Source organism: Lontra canadensis, unplaced genomic scaffold, assembly GCF_010015895.1.
Source record: "Lontra canadensis isolate GAN:19392208 unplaced genomic scaffold, GSC_riverotter_1.0 scaffold101, whole genome shotgun sequence".
In the NCBI taxonomy this organism is placed as follows: Eukaryota; Metazoa; Chordata; class Mammalia; order Carnivora; family Mustelidae; genus Lontra; species Lontra canadensis.
The window spans coordinates 1,887,415-1,901,433 of NW_022631095.1; the positions used below are offsets into that span (position 1 = coordinate 1,887,415).

The following is a 14,019-nucleotide window of genomic DNA, read 5'->3' on the forward strand; positions in this document are numbered from 1 at the left end:
CCTTTTAGATTTAGGTGAGGCTGATAAGGAAGGGTTGTGTTAACAGCAACAAATGTGGCAGAAGTGGAAATGTTGGTCTATTTTTGGATTTCCTCTGTTTGCTTTGCATTCATCTACTGATCTAATCTCTAACCGCCTGTGTTCAGGAAACTGCCAGGCAATGCTGTGCTTGTTGGAATCGTCCAGACTCATCAGACTTATTTCAGGGAGAGAGCATTTCAGCATTTCATTTCCCTCCAGGGGGAGGAAGATTTTTAAGGAATACAGGGTTTTTGTAAGAATAGAAGGATGAATAGAGGTCAGGCAGTTACCTAACCATGTTTCCAAATGAAAAGCAAGCATGGACAGCTGTGGCTGAAACTCTTAACTGATGGAAGATTGAGAACCGGAGCCTGCTGGGAGAGGCGTTGTACTTCTGTGCTGTGGTGCTTGAAGTTTAGGTTCTGTTTTCGGGCATCACTAGGTGTGTAGGCTCAGCTGGTACTGGGATACTTGGCGGATTCGGATTCAGTAAGGTTCAGATCTTACTCAGACATATCTTTTTGAGTTCTGTGGTTTGTTTTCTTGTTTTACATTCTCGCACCTCCCAATAAGTCAGTGAGCAATCCTTTTCCACCTGCTGTGTCCCACCTGGAAGTACTTTCTAGTGGGGACTGAAGATACTGGACCAAGGTGGGGTCCTCAGTGACTGGGTGCATGACTGGGCACGTTAATTTGCCTGGCACCTGCGTGGTGTCGTCTTGGCAGAGTTCCTCCACCTGTCTGCTCAGGCTGAATTCAGATGAGGAGCTTTGCTTTCCTAGCAGTCCTACTGGTGGGTGGCAAGCTTTATCACGCAGCCCACAAAGCTCCTTAATCCCTAGAACTGTAGGGATGGGGCTGGTCCAGGCAGCCTTAGAACTTCTGTTTTAACATTGAGATCCTTCTCCTTTGTCATTCCTCCTCCTCTAGCTTTGAGGCTGCCTTCCCTGTTCCCTCACCCTGTGAGGTAGGTATGCTCCCTCTTGTTGGCAAAAGCAGCTGGTGGAGATGGGGACAAGGGGAATGGTCTAGAAGGAGTGCACAGATGTGGGGGAAAGTGGGAAGGCCCTGCCCTTTTCTAATAGAGAAGATTAGAGCAGAAACCAAAAGCTAGGAGAGAGGTAAGTGAAAGGTGGCTCTTAAGAGGTTTCCCCTTGGTCTTTTGGGAGGCGTGGGGTTGATGGTGAGGTTCCAAGAAGTGGGCAGGTATTGGTCACACTACTCTCCTGTCTTGTAGCCTTGCCCTCCCCTCGCGTTCTCAAGCCTGTAGAAAGGACAGAGGACTGAGGGTGTGGAGACCCAGGGATCCCATGAGGGAGACTAATGGTGAATATTTACAAGTCAAAGGCAAGGAGAAGATATTAGGAGAGAAAAGAAACCGATTTTTATTGTGATCAGCTCCCAACATCACACAGAAAAGTAGAACTTCCATATTGCCAGTGCCGAGATGAAACAATTATCAAGATTTTCTCGAACTTGCTTCCAACATTCCCTTTTTTCCTCCCTTTCTTTTGTTGCTTAAATATATTTAAAGCAAATTCCAGGAATCATGTCATACATGTTTCATATGTATCCGTAAAACATTTTTGGACAATTTTATATAAAACTATGATGCCATTATTAATAATACTACTCTTAGTTCACAACGATGGTTAAAACTCAGTTTTTTAAAATTGGGACATAATTGACCTTAATTTCAGGTGTATAACATAATGATTTAATATTTCTATATTTTGCAAAGTGATCACCACAGTAAGACCAGTTAACATCTGTCACCATACATAGTTTCAAGTTTATTTTCTTATGATGAGAACTTTTAAGATCTCTCTTAGCAGCTTTCAAATATGCAGTACCGTGTTATTAACTGTAGTCACCATACCGTACATTACAACTCCATGACTTACGCATTTTATAAATGGAAGCTTGTATCTTTTGACCCATTTTACTCACCTTCCACCTTTGGCAACCACCAATCTGCTCTCTGTATCTATGAGCTTGTTTTTGTCTTGAAGTTTTATCTTAAATTGGATTAATCACTTCTAGATATGCTTTTTTTAAAATAAAAGACACTGGCTATAAAAAATTCAGCTTTGGGGTGCCTGGGTGGCTGAATCAGTTAAGCATCTGCTTTCAGCTCAGGTCATGGTCCCAGGGTCCTAGGACTGAGACCCACATCGGGCTCCCTGCTCAGCAGGAGCCTGCTTCTCCCTCTGCCCTTCCCCACCATGCTCTGTCTCTCCCTCTCTCTCTCTTCCAAATAAATAAATATCTTAAAATAAATAAATAAATTAGAAATTCAGATTTAAAATATGCTGAGGCTCAACGATGAAAAAGTGTAAAATGGAAATAACTTGTAATTATGTAGTATTCCATGTGACTTTTATTTTATTTTATTTTTTTTAATTCATTTGACAGACAGAGATCACAAGAAGCCAGAGAGGCAGGCAGAGAGAGAGGAAGGAAAGCAGGTTCCCTGCTGAGCAGAGAGCCCGACGCGGGGCTCGATCCCAGGACCCTGGGATCATGACCTGAGCCGAAAGCGGAGGCTTCAACCCACTGAGCCACGCAGGCACCCCTTATTTTATTTTTTTTAAGATTTTATTTATTTATTTGACAGACAGAGATCACACGTAGGCAGAGAAACAGGCAGAGAGAGGGGGGGAAGCAGGCATCCTGCTGAGCAGAGAGCCCGATGTGGGGCTCGATCCCAGGACCCTGAGATCATGACCCGAGCCGAAGGCAGAGGCTTTAACCCACTGAACCACCCAGGTGCCCCTTCCATGTGACTTTTAAGGGAATCACATCTACCTCCATGGCTTCAATTGTGTCAAGTATTGTTTGTATCCCAGATCTCTCTGAGCTTACTGCCTACACAGCATCTCTACTTCAAAGGCCCAAACAGTTCTCAGTGTGTCCAAGCCAGACTCCTGGCCCCACTCCGACAGCTCCCAGACTCTTCTACTAGTACTTTCTGAATGTCAGTGAATGGTAATAAATCTTGTCTTTCCATAAGTTAAAAACTTAATGAATCATCTTTGATACCTTCATTAGCTTTAGTCCTATGGCCAGCCAAGGACAGAGCGTTACCAGTTTTACCCCATTTTCTTTCTCAAATATTCTGTATTTCTCTTCCTATTCATTACCCTCACCAAAGCCCCAGAATTTTGACCCCTTGCAGTTCTTCTCCATGTTGCATTTGCTCTGTGCTCAGTTATGCCACAGTGGGTTACACCTAGATGAGATCATCTCATTATTATTTTATCACTTGGGTAAAAGAAATAGAACTATTTATCAAAAGACTAGATTGTGGGAAGTGATATATATTATAGTTGTAAAGATTCAAAACATCAGTTTTTAAAATAATGGGATTTATGAAATCGAAAAATACAAAATAACTAAATTGGAGTCTAAACCAGTGTATTTCACTTGTGTTTGGGTTATATATTACTGAGATTTATACAAGTCAGTAGTGACCAATGAAGTTTTGAAACACTTAGTACCTGAAAATATACTTTAGCTGAACTGTCCTGGAAGCTCCTCCTGAAAGAGGAGCAGAAGGAAATTTGTGTTTCAAAGTTGAGTTATTAAGAGTACCACACAATTTGTCAAATTTCTTAATTTTGCAGTTGTAAAATTTAGAAAAAGTATGTGAAGTGGTGCCTCATGAGTTTTAATCATTTGATGGAAAAATAAAATACTGCAGTGTTTAAAAGCATCATTTTAAAAACTCTCAGGTGCCTTTGTGGCTATCTCAGTTGAATATTCACTGTTTCAAGACAGATTTCTTGTTTTGTGTGTTCTCAGATTCTCCACCACCAACTTGGCATCAGTAGTTCAGTGAATCCTGGCTCTAACTATCCGTAGTTTGCACAGGCCCCACAGATTACATGCTCATTCCCACCAGACTGTGTGCCTCCGCCTCCCCCAACTTGCAATGCCTGTTGCAAATCAAGTTTCAGTACTTCCAATGAACTGGCTTTAAATTCGGGGTTTCCACAGCATCCTCTTTAGGCTTGGTGATTTGCTTAGAAATGACTCACAGCACTCAGGGTGCGAAGGACAAATGAGGTGAAGGTGCAGAGTGTCCATGTCCTCGCTCTCTGGCACCACCTTTCCAGCACTTTGAGGAGGTCATTAACCTGGAAGCCCCCCAGACCCTGTTGTTCAGGGGTTTTTATGTAGGTTTTATTTTGTGGGCATGTTTGATTAAATCATTAGCTGTTGGTGATTAGACTTCACTTCTGGCTTCTCTCCTCCCCTGAGGAGAGGATGGGGTGGGCCTGAAAGTTCCAACCCCATCATCCTGGCTTGGCCTTTCCTCTGACCAGCCCTCATCCTGAAGCTACCTAGAGGCGGAAGGAGAAGGGGGAGAGAAAACCCTAAGCAGGCTCCATGCCCAGCGCAAAGCCCTTTGTGGGGCTCTATCTCACAACCTAATGTCACAACTCTGATGTGATACTTAACCAACTGAGCCACCAAGGTGCCCCTTTACTTTCTATTTTTTTTTAAAATTCTTTTGAATATGTTAAAGCAACTCCCAGATACCACATGTTGAAAGATTCTTAAGAAGTACAGCATTAATAATAGTTAAATGTCTATTTGAAAACAAAACTCATAGTGGACCTTAGTAGAATATCTGAAGCGTATGTGAAGAACAGTTTGTGAGCCACTGCCGACCTAATTCTAATCATAAAGGAGTCGTGTGAAAATAATCTGAGCGCTTTAAAAAACTCTTCCCGTGCTGTTCAGCTTTTTTTGATCCTGGATTAGGATTGGGGTTAGGAAGTAGGATTAGAGGGTCACCTCAGAGTTCTCCTTAAAATCATGAGATACCATGATCGTACCAGTTTATTCAGTTTTTGCCCCTGCTATTCTGTTGTTACTTCAGGTATCTAAGTCAGAAAAGCACATTCTTAGTTTGTGCTTTAAAGAAATACCCTCATGGACACCTTCCTAATTGCAGCTTTTCTTCTAATAAAACCCAAGTTAAAGAGGATCTTTATTTATATTCACAAGTGCTTTGCGAGACTACCTGGCCCAGCTTAGTGACAGAGCTTTTAAAGAAAATCACTTTATTATTGTATGATTTGTGTCTTAGTAAAAAAAGGACTATTTGTTGTTATTTTTAAATAACATCAATGTTTTTAATTTTTATTAAATCCAGTTGATTTTTCTTTTTTTGAATAAGCTCTATGCCCAGCATGGGGCTTGAACTCACAACCTTGGGATCGAGAGTCCCTTGCATGCCCTATCAACTAAGCCAGCCAGGCACCCCGGGACTATTTGTTTTTTAAGCCATTTCTCTATCTGATTTTTCAAATTAGTTTTTTTTTTTTTTTAAATTTCAAGGGTTTTTGTGTGTGTGTGATTTTTGTGTTGTTTTCTTTTTTTAAACACATTTTTATTTATTTATTTGAGAGAGAGAGAGCAGGACAGATGGAGAGGGAGAAGTAGACTCCCTGCTGAGCAAGGAGCCAGGCATGGGGCTTGATCCCAGGACTCTGGAATCACGACCAGAGCCAAAGGCAGATGCCCAGCTGACTGACCCACCCAGGAGCCCCTGATTCTTTTAGTTTTTTAAGTCTACAAAGAATTTCTTCTGACCAGGCCATGAGTAGGCCATGGTGGGTTTTTTCATTAATTTTGAAACAGTTCAGTACTTTAAACAATATTCTGGGGGAAGAGGGAATACTTGTTTTTGACATCCAAAGATGAAAATCTTCCTGCATAGCATTTGGACCCTGAAGCTGCCAGGGGCCAGATCTGACCCATCTACCTTAGCTGGCAGTATCTAACATTCTTTCCATTCCAGTCCAGTTATTTTAAACTATGGAATAGTCTCTCAGTCTATTTAGCTCTTTCTTCAATAGTTTTATTTGCTGTCATTACTGTTTATATAACTGGGATAAAACACATATATAATTTAGGCTAGGAACGTTGATTTTAGAGTGTAGCACTGGCTGTTCCCTTTAGGGCTGCTCCGTTGACCTTGCTTCATAAAAGCAAAGAGGGACGGGGCACCTGGGTGGCTCAGTCATTAAGCATCTGCCTTCGGCTCATCATGATCCCAGGGTCTGGGGATCAAGCCCCGCATTGGGCTCCCTGCTCCCCTAGGAGGCTGGTTCTCCGTCTCCCACTCTCCCTGCTTGTGTTCCCTCTCTCTCTGTGTCTCTCCCTATCAAATAAATAAAATCTTAAAATAAATAAATAAATGCAAAGAGAGAGGAACTTGCTGCTTGTCTCTGTGGATTCAGCTGGTAGAGATTATTTACCCATGTCAAAAAGATAAGTCTTTAATAGATGGCTTTTTTGTTTTGTTTTAGAATCACAAGAAGCTGATGAACAGCTGGTAGCAGAAGTGGTTGAAAAATGTTCATCTGAGACTTGCTCTAGAACCTCAGAAAATGAGGTAGTACAGCAGGCTGGTGATTCTTACGCAATCAAGGATTTCAAAGAAGAACCTGAACATGAGAGTAGCAAAATTTCAGTAGTGAGGCCATTTTCAATAGAAAACAAGAATGTCACGGATATCCCAGCAGCTCTAGGAACAAAGGCCGCTTATGGCTGTGTAACTGTGGTCTTGGGTGAGGCTTTGCCCTCCAGCGTACCAGAAGCCATCCTGGACAAGGCAATGACAGAAGGCACCATGGGGGTTGCACTGGAGGCTTCCACAGAAGTTGACCTAAAGGCTGGCAGCTCCTGTCCAGAGCCTGTTACCAACAGAAGCAGGCTAAGAAAACCCAAACCCGTCTCTCTGAGGAAGAAGACAATTGGCGAATTCTTAGAGACTGATACTGCCCTGGAAGGCACGTCTCTCCCCCAGGCATCCTATCAGTTCTGTCCCAATGAGATGGATGGGAACACAAATCCTTTGCTAGGAGGTGCCAGGATCCAGAAATCTCCCCCTGATATGAAGGAAACAGCGAGCGCTCCCTGCAGTGACACCAACGATTCAGGAGTTGAGTTGCTGGAGGAGTCAAGGAACTCACCTCTGAAACTAGAGTTTGATTTCACAGAAGACGTGGAAAATGTAGAGTCCAGGAAGGGCCTTCCAAGGAAGCTTGGCAGGAAACTGGGTAGCAAACTGCCTCCCAAGGTACAGAAAGATAGCGTTAGTAAGCCGCTGGGCGCCAAAGGTGTGGACCCGCTTGCAGAGCCCACTGTACACAGTGCTCCTCCTTCCCAGGCATCAGCTAAGTTGGATCCCAGCCAGTGGGACCACCACAACGTCAATCCCTTTGGGGGCCACTCTACTCTACAGAGCTCCCCCCCTCTCTCCTCTAAGGGCTCCTACCACTTTGATGAATCCATGGATCCCTTTAAACCAACTACAACATTAGCAAGCAGTGACTTTTGTTCTCCCGCCGGTAATCTTACTAATGAAATCTTAGAATCACCCAAGAAGGCAAAGTCGCGTTTAATAACGTGAGTGACAACGGGTGTGGGTGTTGTGTTCTGTGTACTCTCTGAGTTTGGCAGCCCGCTGCTCTGTTTGGCCAACGGAAGTTACCTTTGAGGTGCCTCAGGGCAGACACACAGCTCATAGCTTTGTGCGGCAGTCCACACTATTTTGCTTAAGTCCATTGTATGGTCAGAAATATCAGAGGTTTCCTTTTCAGGTGTCTGCCTTGTTTCTGAACCCTCAGCTTATTCAGCTCCACACCTTGGGTACTTATCTCCTATTAAAAAAAAAAATAGTGTACGATAGGTAGAGATTTGATGGTTTTCAGAAATCCTATCTGGGCTGTCAGGAATTACTTTACAGAATTCAACTGTCAGTGCTAGCCACCACCTTCAGATTCTCTATGGATAAAAAAAAAAATTCCAAGCCTCCAGATTACCTGTCTATTATCAGTAACCTGTGGAGAATGGTCCCGAAAGGTCTTCTAGAAGTCTTTCACTTTAAACAGGAAGCTGTGATTTTTGTTGGAAACAAACCTACCGCTAAAAGTTGGTAAGAATTCATATATCTCCGTGTTTAGCTTCTGGTTCCATCATTAAGGCAGTAAATGTCCAATGAGAATCAAGAACATTTTAAACGTTCGTGTCAATCTGACAATTAGTCTTTTGTTGTGTGTTGTCTCCCTCCCCTTCCCCCACTTTCTGGGACCATTCCGTAACCACTTTTGCAAGGTCCTTGGAGTTCTCGGAGTGATCAAGCTGTATTCCATGTAAAGTTTCAGTTTAAATTTGCTTCAAGGTTATCTGTTCTCAGAACTTGAGTTGATGACAATATATCCCTTTGTGACCCTGTGACGCTTTACTAAAAATGAGATATAGAGAAGGACCAGTGACATGGAGGATGAAATGTGAAAAGAGAGGATGAGAAGAACCATTATTTCCAGCTGTCACCATAGATGAGTCAGGGAAGTAATGGTAAGCTTTACTGTGGCCTGATGGAACATGCTAGATGGCATGATGAATTGTATTAGAAAAGTTTAAAGAGCAGAAAGTATCAGGACCAAGAAGCTTGAGCCATGAGAATCAGTTCCTCAGCATTCCCAGAATGTCTAAAGTGAATGAAATGTCAGTAGTAGTTCTTGAACTGTTCTTTGATGATATATGAGCAGTTAAGTGGTTGCTGGAAAATATTGATTGGGCAACCTCAGGGTCTACTCTGTGACTGAGGTTAGTTACCGCTGTCTACTCAGTGCTTTGGGTATGTGTTGGCCCCGTCATTGCCTTGGTGCTTTGTAATGTGGGATGTCTTAAATATGGGGGGCTTCTGGCTAGCAGGGTGGATAAGGAGTCATCGGGGGACCTCCCTTCCAGTTGCATGTCAAAGCTGTGTAGCCAGTGCATTCGTGTCAGATCACATTAAATCTGGACCAAAGGGAGGGGAGTTTATCCTACACCTGATATGCAGTAGCGAGAAGTACCCTTTTAAGTCCTGCCCCCTTCACCCGGAAGCATTTCCTCCTATTCTGTTCTTGGTGAGTGAGCTTCTTGATTTACCGTACCTTATAGATTTTTTTTTTTTAAACTCTTACGCAGTCAGAACTCTTGTCTCCCTGTTCTTTCTGTAAGAGAGGATGTTCTACCTCTTGTGTAACTGGGGTTTTGTTTAGAAAATCCGTTCATCGGTAGGAAAGGCTGGAGTGTGCCAGTGGAAGTAGGATCGAGTGGAAAGTTAGAAGTTCTGCTAGCAGGTTACTTGTGGTGCTTTTTAAAAGATGCATGCAATTAGCATCTCAGAATCTTCTGTCAAGTGGAGACATTGTACCATCTACAGCTGGTATTTTATGGCTCAAATAAGATGAATTATGTAAAGTCACCATAAGCTTCTTAGGGATACACATCTACAGTAGTTATAATCTGATCCATTGTCAACTATTGTATGCACCCATTGCCTTTAATCTGGATGGCGAGACGTTTAAGAGTAAATGTTCTCAGTAGTGAAATGTTGGTTTTAAATATTGATAAATATTTGGAAGTTCACTTTTCATCTATAACTTCGAATATGAGGCATTTCTGAGTGTTTCTACTACTCTTATCTGTCAGACAGAGGTTCCTGATAATCATTTGCTCACCAATGATAACATTCATTGAGTATGACATTTTTATTTGTATCCCACCTCATAGAAAGAATTTTGCAGCCTTTACATCTGCCTGACTACAGATAAATATTTCAGGCTTTACATGATTTTTTTCTCCATCTGTCTGTCTCTTTTCTGTCTCTAATTTTGTTGGTGCATCAGGACTACTGAACAAGTGAAATTTCTCTGTTTTCTGTTGTAAGTACTCCTGCTGTTTCTGTTTGTCTCTGGGACTGGTGGCAGTTCCTCTCCCCAGACCATCTCTCCATAGCATGTTGGCTTGTCTCTGAGTTTGACCTTCTGATGATTTTTTGCATTTCATTTGCCACTTCATGAGTCAGCTTAGCCTTGCAATTTGTACCTAAAGGAGTGGAGCTCAGCCTTCCACCTTAGGTGCAAGAGTTTTGCTCCCTGGCTTGGCACACCTCATGTGGCACTTTGATAATGAGCGCTGGCTTGGCCATCATCCCAACAGTGGTCTGAGGGACTGCTCTGCTGTTGTTAGAAGTAATTGACTTTTTTGATAGGATAAGGTTGCTGGCTTGGAGCAGGGGATACATTCTAGAGGCAACTCTAGTTTGGTGGTTTGGTGGCAGGGGTGGCATTTAGTAAGAGCATTACTAAAAAAAAAAAAAAAAAAAAAAATCCAGAAACTAGGTGGTGATTGTGCACATTCTGATAGCTTTATGTGCTCCTCCCTTCCCCCTCCCCCCAGAAGAAGAAAAAGAAAGTTGTAAATTTATTCATTTATCTTCTCAGAGTGGCTTTTTTTGCTAGAAATTTTAAGTTCATTAAAACAGAACAGAATGGGACCTAGTCTTCAGTTCATAAATTGTGTGCTAGTTAAAAAATAACAGGTGGTTGGAGTTTTCCCCACGTCCAATCTTTGCACAAATACTTGACATTCATTTTCCATCTTACTGCTTAATAGGAATGGTAACCATTTACACAGATATTTTTATTTTTGTACTTTTCATTGACCATAGTTCTTCTTTGTTAGCACACAGGTCTGGAACTGTCTTATCAGACGTCTGTGGTTTTTAGTGCAATAAAGAACTTTTTTAAAGAATCTGGTCCAGTGTGGTAATTTTTCCAAGGAATGTCAAAGCCAAGTGAGTAAGGATCAGATGAGTGGAATGTCTCTAGGTGCTAAGGGTACCTCTGAAAGGCTTGGTGGTGTGTAAGCAGAAACCGTAGGGGGTCAGAGTACTGGTATTAAACGTCCCACAGAAGCCCATGAGGAGGTCTTTTCCAAGAATGAGCTGAGCTATAGTTCCTTGCTTGCCCTGCCTCCCAGGAGAAGATTCAGAGACGTGAAAGGTGTTCCCCTCTCTAATGTGTAGATGTAGAACGTGTGTGGTGCTGTATGCTTTGGCTTCTCTGCACACATTGCTTTATCTGCTCCATCTCATAGCTTGGAAGTTGTCAATGGGATTCCAAAATGGCATGTTTTTGTCTTTTGTTTTTTGTTTTTTTCCTTTCCAGGAGTGGCTGTAAGGTGAAGAAATATGAAACACAGTCTCTTGCTTTGGATGGGTGTTCTCAGGTGAGTCTTTGCCCATCACCAATGTCTCTTAGACCATGGGTCCCGCAAACTGGAGTTGTGTCCTGGGGGCCATGGAGAGCTGGGGGGATTAATGAAGAGTTTCCAATGGGTGTCTGAATATCTGACTTTGAGGAAACCAATTTCCAGACTCTTAACTTGCTCAAGTGACCTGAGAAGGCTCCTGAGAACAGGGGAGCCGCATCACATTAACCCTTGTCCTACTTCTAGATAGTTTCCTCTCATTCTAAATCTTACTAAGGTGCATTTTCACTGGGTATGAAACATCTGGGACACAAAACAAAGGGCAGATTTCAAATATTGGTACATGTTTTAAGAAAATGATGGACTCTAATAACTGGATAATAAATTTTTTTAAGTCAGATGGTTTCCCAATTCATTGCTTTCAGCAAAGTAGGAAAATCTGAGTTGTTATCTGATCATTAAAAATGATCTTTGACACAATTTATATGTCAATTATATCTCAGTAAAACAATTATGTTTTTTTCTTAAAGATTTTGTTTATTTGAGAGAGTACAAACCAGGGTAGGGACAGAGGGACAAACAGACTCCCCACTGAGCAGGGATCCCAGGAGCAGGGCTCTATCCCAGGACCATGAGACCTTGACCTGAGGCAAAGTCAGATGCTTAAGGAGCTGAGCCACCCAGGAGCCCCCCTCAAAATAATTTTTGATGATAGAATTTTTTGGTACATAACTTGGAAAGGGGTTCCAAGAATTGAGAGACATTTCTATTACAAAACTTCTTTCTGTTTCATTTAATTGTATAAATAGGCTTAACTAAGACTTCTTATTGATTTATAGTTATAAAAATGAAAAACAGAATTAAAATTCACAGGGATCCTTGTTTTTTTCTAACAATAAATATTTGTCCATGGCTCTATGAATTGGGAAACACAAAATAAACAAAAATCCAGACCCATTTGATTGTGATGAGACCCTTTAAAAAATGTTATTTCAGCATAACTGTGATTATAGAAATACATTCATTGGTTAATAAAATGCATTTTAAATTTGACTTATTTTACATAGTTTGTACCAGCAACTTGGTACATGGCTGAAGATTAAGAAAAAATGATTTGCCTTCTCATTTATTTTTTCACCCATTACAAATATGTTAAGTATCCACTTTCAAATGCAGCTAAAGCAGGCAATAAGAACCGTGAAAAGTTTACCTTTGGTTTAGTTCAGAAAAATAACAATGTATCACACAGCAAAAGTTTTTTTTTAGTTTTTAATTTTTTAAAAATTTATGATTTTATATATTTATTTATTTGACAGAGAGAGAGAGAGAGAGAGACAAGCAGGGGGGAGTGGGAGAGGGAGAAGCAGGCTTCCCACTGAGCTGGGAGCCTGATGTGGGGCTCTGACGATCATGACTTGAGCTGAAGGCAGACGCCTAAACAACTGAGCCACCCAGGCACCCCCACATTGTAAAAGTTTTAAATAATTGGTACAACAAAATGTAATTGTTACTTGTTTTTAGCAAAAACTTTTGTATTTGATAGCACTTATGAAAATGTAATAATTTTATGATAAATTATGCCTTAGTTGATTCCAATGATAAACTCTGCAGAAGAAATGTTAATACTTAGAGACTTATGGTCATAAAAGTTTTTTTAAATTTTTAACTTTTTAACTGAGAAAAATTATAGGGAGAACTTTTAAAAGACTTTCAAACATACAAATGCTTTTTTTAAGGATAATTTCTTGGTGGAAGTAGAAGGGAAATGAAAATTCAGAGAAGAAAAACAATGATGCAAATTTCTGACTACTACAGCTATTAAAGAGTGTGTGTACATGTTTGATTTTAAATAGATGATAAAGCATCATCAAATCACTAGAGTAACTAGATTGTATTAAGCAAGGCCGGTTTTTCAAGTATAGCAGGTGTTACATCCTTTGCAATTTTTAATATTTATGCTGAAAAGTTTTTGTCTGTCACCTGAAAATACAGTGGGATACATTGATATTCCAAAACAATTCAGGGGGTATATGAGCAAAATATTTGAAAACCACTGTGGACTGCTTAAAACTCTTGCTTATAAATCTAGGCTAGAAAAGGTTAATTTTTCAGACCTCATTGTGAATAACAGAAGCTAGGTTCTAGAAAAAGCATAGTATTCTTTTTTTCTTTTTTACGATTTTATTTATTCATTTGACAGAGAGAAACAGCAGGAGAAGGAACACAAGCAGGAGGAGTGGGAGAGGGAGAAGCAGGGAGTCTGATGCGGGGCTCCATTCCAGGACTCTGGGATCTAATAAGACCTAATTAGACTAACCTATGCTGAGTTGAAGGCAGACGCTTAACGACTGAACCACCCAGGCGCCCTGAGAGCATAGTATTCTATGACTGAGAGACCCCAACTTCCTCCTTGATTGGTAGCAAAATCTGTGGTTAAGTCTTATCAGACACAGGTGTGGAATGGTGGCTGAGACGTCACCTTCCCCACTGTTGATCCTCCTAAACGGTAGCACCTGATCTGTTGCATTTCCCAGGATGAAGGAGCAGTGATTTCCCAGATTTCAGACATTTCTAATAGGGATGGCCACGCTACTGATGAGGAGAAACTGGCGTCCACTTCATCTGGTCAGAAATCAGCTGGGGCCGAGGTGAAAGGTGAGCCAGAGGAAGACCTGGAGTACTTTGAATGTTCCAATGTTCCTGTGTCTACCATAAATCATGCGTTTTCATCCTCAGAAGCAGGTATGGAAGTGTATGTTCATCTTTCTAATGTACATAAGCCTAGAAATGCCTGAAAGCCTAATGTAGGAGGTGCTTTAAAGAGACTAGAGAATTGGGTCTCTTGGAGGATAGATGGAGGTTGCTGATCTATGCTTGTCTCCTGTACTTAGAAAAGAGGCGCAGGAGAGTGTCTTGTCGAAGTGCCGGAGACCT

General features: G+C 41.4%; 1 protein-coding gene across 11 annotated transcripts in view; it reads left to right on the top strand.

Moving 5' to 3' along the window:
- Window positions 1-14,019, top strand: part of TACC1 (transforming acidic coiled-coil containing protein 1) — an 84,246-nt gene that overhangs the window by 49,824 nt on the left and 20,403 nt on the right. For 3 of the 11 annotated variants that reach the window (XM_032837930.1, XM_032837928.1, XM_032837935.1), the window contains exons 3-6: window positions 6,345-7,446; window positions 9,720-9,755; window positions 11,043-11,103; window positions 13,620-13,827. In XM_032837930.1, coding sequence (XP_032693821.1) covers window positions 6,345-7,446; window positions 9,720-9,755; window positions 11,043-11,103; window positions 13,620-13,827 — 1,407 coding nt within the window. The remainder of the gene's footprint in view (window positions 1-6,344; window positions 7,447-9,719; window positions 9,756-11,042; window positions 11,104-13,619; window positions 13,828-14,019) is intronic. The other 8 variants (XM_032837932.1, XM_032837929.1, XM_032837934.1 and 5 more) reach the window with 5 other exon arrangements.